The 9,951-nt window shown below is 38.2% G+C and overlaps 2 protein-coding genes across 5 annotated transcripts in view; both read right to left on the reverse strand.

The window, feature by feature from the left end:
* The window catches only part of LOC6579494, a 28,483-nt gene extending 20,337 nt beyond the window's left edge, over positions 1–8,146 (reverse strand). For 3 of the 4 annotated variants that reach the window (XM_015163708.3, XM_002005353.4, XM_015163710.3), the window contains exon 1: positions 7,446–8,145. The gene's annotated coding sequence lies outside the window, so the exon portion shown is untranslated. Of the gene's footprint in view, positions 1–7,445 lie in introns of all 4 variants that reach the window. The other variant, XM_015163709.3, reaches the window with a different exon arrangement.
* A 345-nt stretch (positions 8,147–8,491) lies between these two features.
* LOC6579495 (serine protease snake) lies at positions 8,492–9,913 on the reverse strand. The gene is made up of 2 exons (XM_002005354.4): positions 9,661–9,913; positions 8,492–9,596 (listed from the first exon to the last, which is right to left on the reverse strand). Exons 1-2 carry the CDS (start codon positions 9,911–9,913, stop codon positions 8,773–8,775), a joined length of 1,077 nt encoding a protein of 358 aa, XP_002005390.1. The 3' UTR covers positions 8,492–8,772.
* Between the last annotated feature and the right edge of the window lie 38 nt (positions 9,914–9,951).

The raw sequence follows: 9,951 nt of genomic DNA on the forward strand, positions 1-9,951 counted from the left end.
CTTATTTTTTAGTTATTTAGTTTTTGTTGTTAACGCAATGTGCCCACATTTTTTAATTTCCACGTGCTTTCTTATCCACCACTGGGCCAATTTAGCTGCACAGCTGGAAGCAGCAGGCAGCCAAAGATACAGATACACACACACACACAGACATAGAGATACATATACAGATGCAGATACAGCTATAGCATCCACTACGAAAGATAGTTTTTCTTTGTTTTTCCCTTGGCTTTTCTCGTATGTAAGCACGCAATGAGTTGGTTAAATTTCTATCGTTACATAACTGCTTGGAGTGCATGCTGCGCTGGGTAATTATGTAAAGCTAATTAATTAGAATCTGGGCCTAATTAGCATTAATTGTTGCAGCTGCAAGTCACATGCAATTAAGCCAACAATTCAACATGAGATGCATAAAAAAAGAAGTTCTCTTGAAATGCAAACACTTGACTTTGTTGTGATTGCCGTCGGCGTTGTTGTGGCTGGCCGACTGGCTGGCTGGCTATCGATTATAGCCAAGACATAAACATTTTGGCCACGCTACAAGCTAACAGCAACAACAACAACAATAACAACAGCCAGCCAGAAAAAATGCAGTCCAACTGGTTACGAAATATTCGAAAAGCTCATTCATGTTCAGCTTGAGATACAATTTTCAAAAAAAAAAAAAAAAAAACAACACAACACAACAGCTCAAATAAAACGTATACAAATTTGTACCGCCAACATCGACTGTGTGTGTGCGTGTGCGTGTATGTGTGTGTGCCCAGCAACCGGTTGCTGGGCCATAACAAAATAGTCAACTATTAATGGTTTTACGATAGATACTCACACCAGCAAACGGCCAAACAAGTGCGGCCAAGTGTGCAAGTATCTGTATCTGTATCTGTATCTGTATCTGTATCTCTGACTCGAGCTGAAGCTGCCGCTGTAACTGTAACTGTATCGAATGTGGCAGCTTCCTAGGGAAACAACGCGCAATTTGTGAGCGCGCGCTCCAATTTTTAACAAGAAATTACCAAAATTAGAAAAGAGTTTGCAAAAAGCAAAACGAAATTAAGTAAAAGACTTGAAATTGATTTTCAATTGAGCCTTTAAAGTTGTGTAATGGCTCTCAAGTGTATAGAGCACTCGAAATGTATCTATTTATATTAAATATGAGGCGAGCAACAGGTAGAAGCGAAAAAAATTTGCTGTACAACAATTTTTTAATGGTTAACTTATTGGCTGATATAGGTATAGATCTTGAATCTTGACTGCCTAGAAAAATTATAAATAAATGTAATAAATATATATACACTATAAACTAAACTCTTTAAATATTTAGCTTGTGTTCGCTGTGTTTTAAATGTAAATATAAGAAGATACTCTACCACATTTCTAGCTATTGCAATTGAGAATATTTATTATTATATTTTTAATTAAAGTGGCATACATATTTTGCTTAAGAATATTATAGCTTTTAATATTATATAACTATTTTTTTTTTCAGTGCGTCAGCAATTTAAATATTTATTGTTTTATGATCTATAAATATTCTCCAAGAAATGGTTTTGTTTTCCCTTTAAACCAATTTATATTCATAACATTTCATTTGCAGTACGTTGTTGCAATATTAATTATCGATTTGATTGGGGCTTCATTCATGTTGTTGATGTTGCTGTGATACGTGCTGCGTAGGCCTTTGAATGCCTCTTCCATTTGACAGTCGAACATATTGTTATTATTAGCTAATAAAAAAAAAAATCACAAAAAAATGAAAACTTTCTAATCACAATTTATTGATGAACTGCACACGTTGACTTTGTGAGCTGTGATAAGTTCGAAAGAGTCAACACACACACACATGCACACATGGCGTATGCGTGATGTGAGTGTGTGTGTGTGTTTTGGCCAGCGGCTATTAGCGGCTTGCTACTTGAAATTTATTTCTTTTGCTGCGAAAGTCTGCTTCATTATGACGATGATAGCTGCTCATTATGACGCGTATGATTATGATGTGAGAGCGCATTTTGATTTCTATTTGTAATGCCAAAAAGTATTTTTTTTTTTTAATTTATTTTTTTTTGAGCCACAATTGAACTCAAAGTTGATTGACAAACACTTGGCTGCCAATTGGGCCCACAATAATTGCAATCTGGCTATTTTGTACTGACTGTCCGTCAGTGCGGCTCTGGCTTAGTTTGCTTTTGATTCGTGACATAAATAGCGCCACTTAGCCAACAACTCGTGTTCGCGGATCTGTTCGCTATTTGCCTGGTTGTTTAACAGCCGCATGTTGGCCAAATGTTGCGACGTCCTCGCTTGACTTTGATCCGAGTGCCCAAAATGCCGAAGCTTGTTAATCAATTTAATTAATAAAATAAACACATCACACACCACACTGGACAGACATTGGACAGACACTGGACAGCCACGCAGTGAAAGTGCGTTCGATTTTCATAAATCAGTTTTCTATTTCAGTTGGAATGCAGCTAAAAACAAATATACACTAAATTAATTATAGTAAAAGAAATTTTATTTTTTTTTTTTTTTTCTGTTTCGCTTAAGCAGAGTGCCAACTGCTTAGCCTTAAATAATGATTCATATATTTATGATTCGAATTAACATAAATTAGCTTGCAAACGTGTGTAATCTAGTCGAACTGGTGCAGCCAGTTCGTGTCTTACGTCTTTCGATTTATGTTTAGCATATATATGCGAGCACGTTTTATATGTGGCTGAGAGGGGGAAGGGATGCTCATACACTTGCATTTGGGGCCATTTTAAGTAAGTTGCCCAATATGTAACACGCGCTGAAAACGAGGCCGATTTAACTGAATGTGTCAAATATTATGCATGTCGTATTTTTTAATAACCAAATTTATATCATTTACTAAACAAACTTAGATTACTTAATTTTTTATATATTGTACATATGTACATTTTTTAATTTTTTACTAAAGTTAACATTTATTAAAAAAATTACCTAATTGTCTCCAATCTGCTTGTTTTTTTGAGTTTATGTTAAGCCATAAGAAATATATAAATTATATATATATATATATATAATAACATTATATGCTTAAGCTCGCATACATATAAAATTTACAACCAATCTGTGAAAAGAAAAACTCTGCAGTCAACAAAAATTAATTAATTAATTTGTAACAAATTTAGAGATTTAAGATCTATAAATATTCTCCAAGAAATTATTTCGTTTTCATTTTTAATCAATTTATATATATGTTTTTATTAGCAGTCGCAGCAAATATTAGAGCATTTTATATATCGTTTACACCCAAAGTTTTGCCTTTCATTCTCGTTAGCATGAAATAAATTTTTGGGTATTTTTGAAACACATTTATGGAAAGTTGAAACAGATACCCATTGAGAGTTAGAGAGAGACAGAAACAGAGGCAGATAAAACTTGGATAGATCAGCAATCAACTTTCACAAGAATCAAGCCTAACGAGCTACACAAGTTTTTTTCTGGCTTAAAAAAAAAAAATATTTTGAAAAAAAATTATAGTCAAAGTCGAGGTCAGGGTTCAGGCAGCCGCAGCGTAAAGCGTTTATTTGTAAGACGCTTGTCGTGTTTATTGTCTATTAAACTTGATACCAAATGCACACACACACACACACACACAGACATAGACAAACATTGCCTATAAGATCATATTTCATCAAGATGGCAAAACAATTGTAAAACTGATGGCCGTCTTGCCTGAGCGGCTGCTATTTGTATTTGTATTAGAAGGCAGTCCAGACGAGACTGGGCAGCGCACTTGAGACTTCATCTTCTGCAGCTTCTTCTGTATTGTTGTTGTTGTTGTTGTTGTATGTATTTGCTGTATTTGAACTCAAGTTCAGTTTGCACTGGGCGTGCGTACAAATTGTATTTGTAAACATCTCAAACCCAATTAGATAAGCTCGCTATGCGTGTTTCACCTGTTTTCACAAATGGTTTGACATCTTCACACTTTAGCATTGGTGATTTAAATAAAAAATTAATTAATTAACGGACCAAAAGAGATTTGCATTTGCATTTGCTAAAAACTTTCGCAGCGAGAAGAAATTTTGCTGGTCCCTTTGTCATTTCCAGCGAAATTTTACGTGACTTTTACAAAAGTTTTTTGGTTGTCGTTGTTGTTGTTGTTGTTTTGGTTGATTGTTTCGGCAAAAAGCATGCTTTGATTTATAAGTTGGCTTAGAAAACGGTTTACGGTTAAGGTCGCTCAACACCAGCTGCTGCTGCTGCTGCTGCTGCTGCTGCGACTGCCGCTGCCCAATTGATCGATTGTTGCGTCAGTTTTGATGACTGCGATTACCATTATGGCAATTTACACGAGTCGCTTACAAATTGTGCGCACAGCTGCTGCTTGTGCTGCTGCTGATGGCTGGCATTGAAAGCAATTGTTAATGCGCGCCAAAAACCTAAATGCCAAAAACCCAAAGTAGAAAAAATTACCAATCAGAGAATGAGCTAATCAAGCGGCGACTGCTGCTGCTGCTGCTGCTGCTATTAAATGCCCTCTGCACATGCGGCACAAAATACTTAAACGTATCAAATCAAGGCTGTGTCTAACTAATTAGGAGGGCAGCGCGGCAGAAGTGTGTTGTCTCTATATGTGTATGTGTATGTATATTTATAGAAACGTATTTATTTATCAATAAATTGTCGTGGTTTATACAAAAATTTAACACCAAGTTGTTAAATAAGCGTTATTTTGATAAGCTGTAGAGCTCAGCTTTCGCAATGAGACAAAGGGGGATGGTCAAGAGGCTTACTGAAGGTTGACAAACATACGTATATACATATATATAGATCTATATTAAAAATTGTCATTCAGCAGTTAAGTATCCACTGATTCGACAGCCTCAACTGGCGTAAACTTCAAATTAAGAAAAGACAAAAATCAAAATGTAATACATATATGCACATATATACATTTATAGCGGAAGTATACCTTTATAAGGTCATCTCAGCCTACTGCTACACTCTGACACACACACACACACACACACACTCACATGTGTGCTCAGCTTTTGATTGAGAGCTTTCGACACATGCGCGCGCTCGACAGTGCATGACCCCTAGGCGCATATCAAAAGACTTAAGCAACGAACTTTAAGCATAACCAATAATAAAAAAATAATTATGCACTAACTTTAACATCAATTTAAAGTTTAAATTTAACTCTGTGCTATGCTAACTATTTAGTCAATATTTATTTTTAGATATTTGCATAGAATAACAGCTGCGCATTGATTACAAAGCGATGATATATGACTATTTTCATGGAATATTACAGAGCTTAGCAGATATCTCTGGTTATTGTTGTTGTTGGAGATGTTGTTCTTGTTGTTGTTCAATCAAGATGCGCTCCAAGGTTTTTTAATTCTGATTGAGCCAACGTCTGCCAACTCGCTCACTCCAATTGCTTAACTAGCTCTTGTTCTCGCTCTCTCTCCGTTTCTCGCCCCCTCCCTCTCCCTCTCTCACTCTCTCTCTCTCCCTTGCTCGCAGTACACTTTGTATTTCTAACCAGTTTCGGCGCCCGCACATTAGACAAATCAGTCGACTGGTTTCGCTTGCCTTATTCTCACTTTTTTGTTGATTTTTTATACACTTTTATTCTCGCTGGACTTGAAAGAAAAAAATGAATGTTTTATTGGCATTTCGTTTATTGAAATTCTTTGTAGCAGCTTGTTAATAAAATTTTATAAGTCTCTAAGCTTCCAGACATCGCTTGACCACACAGACATAGACATAGACAAATACTTCTAGTGCTCACTGTGCGGGGGTTCGGTTGTTAGATGCAAATGCAGATGCCATCCGGTTTTGCTTTTGTTTTTGAATTTGTTTTTCTTTCATTTTTGCAGCTGGCTTAGGCAGCCAGCGCATTGGCAATGCGGTTCAGCTGCATTCCAGGCATGACTAACAAACGCCAAAGAGTTATTACCCTCAAGGTCACTTGTGTTGTTGTTGCTGGCTGGCGTGTTGTGTATGACTTGCGATATCGGCGAATCGAACTGCGTTAGCTTTTCGCCTGAGTTGAATTTCAATTTGAGTTTGAATTTGAAGTTTCAGTCATTCGATTCTAAGAGCCTGTCAAATGGGCCAGATAAAAATCAAAATCGTAGCTCTCGGCGGCCTTTCAAAGACCCACAAAGTGCGATGAGTTCGGTTGAACAAAACCCACAATTAATTACGCGTAGATTCTTTAAAACAACAGCTAGAGAGAGAGAGAGAGAGAGAGAGGGAGAGAGACAGAGAGGGAGAACGAGATAGAGACAACAGACATTTGTCTCATTTGTATTTAATGAAAGTATTTAAAGATATCGTCTCTGACTCAGAGTGCAAAACATTTGGACTTGGCGAACTCCGCTTCGCTCAGCATTTCCTTTGTGATTAATGATTTACAAGCAACGGGCAAGAATTTTGTATGCTTTATCTCTCTCTCTCTCTCTCTCATTCACGCATTCCCTTCCTATCTCAGTCTTCCTTTTTGGCCATTCTTTTGTACCGTGGAATTGCGGTTGCCGCTGTATTTGATTGTTTTTGCTCTTTGATTTTAGAAATGATCTCATCTGCGACAGCATCCACAGCCCACATTGGATGAGCATTCGTTACGGCAATTGTGAAGGCTGAATAATTACTAAAACCAGCTGTCAACCAATATATCCAATAAACAATTGGCAGAAGCAAAAACAAAAAAAAAGCACACATAATTGAAATATTGCTCAGGTATGAAGCTAAGGTGTGTCCCCTAATCTCTTCTGCAAATCACAGCTCATCAAATTTAACATCGAGCAGATTCTTAAGATATTTAAGAAGATATTTGCTGTAAGTTTTCATAGAAACTCTAAGTTTTTATAGATTTATATTCTAATTATTTATTTAAATTAAATTTCATATTATTAAGAGCAAGAAATAACTATATATTAATTATTTTATAATTACATAAGTAAAATCAAAACTATATTTTTTAAATGCTCTCATCAACATTTTTAAATATTCTTATTTTATGATTTTTTTTAATAAAAACCGAATACTAAATAATCTCTTTTTTAATTTATCACGTAAATATTAATATACTATAGATTTTTAAAATTTACTTTCTAATATTTAATAGTATTAATAAATGTAATATTTTATATACACTCTAAGGCCAGCACACGCATATTTAAAACAACCAAAATATACTTAATTGTTCAAGCCCAAAGTTTTGCTTGAGCAAAACAGGAAATCACCTGTAAACTGTACACTGACTGACCAAATCCCTTCACTTATTCAGTTTATTGTTTAATAGTTCCATTGCAAAATACGTTGGGTATTTCAGAGAAAAGAAATATAAATAAATTTATGCCCATGCGCTCCTGCCAGGCCGTGCCAAGCCACGCCAGGCCGAGTAAACAAAACAAAAGAACAATAAATGGCAAATGCGAATTCCTTTTGATGCTCACCTTCGAAACGGCAACAGCTGCAGCAAATTATGTGATGTAGGCGGCGATAAGTTTCGAAAATAACAACTACAAAATAGGTAGCAGTAGCAGTAGCAGCAACAATGTGAAGCGCAATGTTCCAAAGGGTGAGCTGCAGCTCCTGGTCGGCGCGGCGTCGCTGGCTGAAGACGAGACGCGTCGGATAAAAAGAGCTAATCAAAAGTTACGACACGCACGCGCTTGCAGCGAGAGATGGGGGAAAGAGATGGAGGGAGGTCTTAGCACACGATCAAAGTCAAAACAATGCAGTCGCGCGGCACTTTGAACGTAGTGTTACGATCTAGGCAACGGTACTCCGCGCACACCCCTAACACACACTAACTATCGTCGATCGCAGCACCCACACGAACACACATAGAGACGAGCTAACACACACACACATACACTCGGTCGTTGGCTGATGTTGTTGTTGTTGTTTCTGCGATGTGTTAATCAATAAATATCGAATGCGCATCGAATGTACATTTCGCTTTGGTGCATTTTGTTGATAATTAAATACTTTTCGCTTGATTTATTGCAATGGCGCGTTCTATGCGCGCGGTAAGCTACAGTACGTGCCTTGCACAATTGGGCGGGCAAGCACAGACACTACAACACAAGCACTACAACTCTGGCGCAGCACACACGTCTGTTCTGCAGCAGATCGAAATTCAAACTGGCGACCACAGCTTAAGCCGAACTTGTATGCACCTGCACACAGAGTCAGAAATAGAGAGAGCTGGACCTATCAAGAGCGAGCAAAGCTTCAGAGCTCTCCTATTGAGACTGCTTGCTATATTACTGACGATCTTTTTCTGACAGTCTGGCAGCACCAAACCTTACACAAATTAGCTGAGCGGTCAGGCTCTCAGAGAGAATATACGGAAGAGCTTTTGTGCGTTAATCTCTGCATTCCAATTAGAATTCTAGTTGGAGACAAATATAAACATTCTTTTATTATTTACATTTAAAACCCATGTTTATTCACGTTATTTTATATATTGTTGATCGGGGTAGATCCATTGGGATATATTTATAATAATATAATATTTATTTACTCGATCTATATAAAAATGCATTGCCATAAAGACAAGTTCAGCTCTCAATAGGGGATTTACAAATACTTTTTTCTTAAATCAATTAATTATACATATATATTGACACTTAAGTTGCGTATTTCTTAATAGTTAAAAGTTATAAAATCGAGCAGATTTGTTATAATTTTTCTAAGACAATTTATCAATTACTTTACTTAACGTAATATGATTTCCTCTGCATTTTATACTTAAAATGAATTGGCAGAGCTAATTTACTCACCCCACACAATACTCTCAATCCAATCAGTATAGAGGTAGACCTTGGTGTACACTGATGGACGACCTCTGGTGCCGCAGATGCCGCCAAAGGAAGTGATGCCAATTAGAAGCTTGAGACAACTGTAGCGCGGATGCTGCACGAAAATGGGTCCACCCGAATCGCCGTTGCAGGTGTCGCCGATGCCGTTGATGGAGCCAGCACAGAATTGGGTGCGCGATTCGATTTCCACTTCGAGACGCTCTTCGCATAGATCATCATCGAAACGTTCGAGGGATACCTTGAGCAGGTGCGAGGACTTATGGCCAGCATCTGCCGTGAGTCCCCAGCCGGCAGCTGTTAGCTGTTGCTGATCGTTGCCCGTGCTGGGCGGCAGGCAAGCAGGTGCCACGTACTCATTTAGAGTCGCATTCCTGTCCAGCTCGATTATAGCAATGTCGTTCTCCACTTTGTTGTCGTCATCGTCATTATAGGCGGGATGCACCACGTAGTTGATAACCTTAAAGTCTTGCGGCTGGGCATCATCTGCTGTGCTGTTGTAGTCCAGTTCGCCCAGACGAACCACAAATTTCGGCGAATCGAAATTGGGATCCAAGCGCTGCTCCTTGGTCTCAGGAGTTTCCAGGCAGTGCCCAGCTGTGACCACAAATCTCGGATGCACCAAGGTGCCACCACAATCCCAATTTATTTCGCTTTTGCCACGCTTCGTGATCCCAATCAGAGCCATGAAAGGAAATTCACGGCCAGCCGCCTTGGTGCCGCCCACGATAAAGGGCGACTGGTGACAAGCTGCTCTGATATCATTAAAGTGTTTGCATTCTGTGAAATATTTAGATGAAGATCAGATCACAATATATATAAAACTGTTACTGGTAATGCTTACGCTTCTCATAGGGACGATTCTCCTCCACAGGCTCCACAGCTTTCTTTTGATTATTCCGAGGCAGCGGACAGCACACGATTTCGTCTATCTCGTTGCAGTACTTAATTTCGTTGGCTATCAAATGCTGTATAAAGAATATAACTGGACAATCCGTAGCAGTCAACTCCTTGCACACGCCAGTGCCTCGATCGCACAGTTCACAGCGCGCATAACAGAGAAACAGCGTTAAGAGTAAGCCAATCCAAGCGCGCATTGCGAGTAACAGTGCGACTGCAACTGAATCGCCGACAG

This window comes from Drosophila mojavensis, unplaced genomic scaffold (genome assembly GCF_018153725.1).
Source record: "Drosophila mojavensis isolate 15081-1352.22 unplaced genomic scaffold, ASM1815372v1 contig_80, whole genome shotgun sequence".
Taxonomy (NCBI): domain Eukaryota; kingdom Metazoa; phylum Arthropoda; class Insecta; order Diptera; family Drosophilidae; genus Drosophila; species Drosophila mojavensis.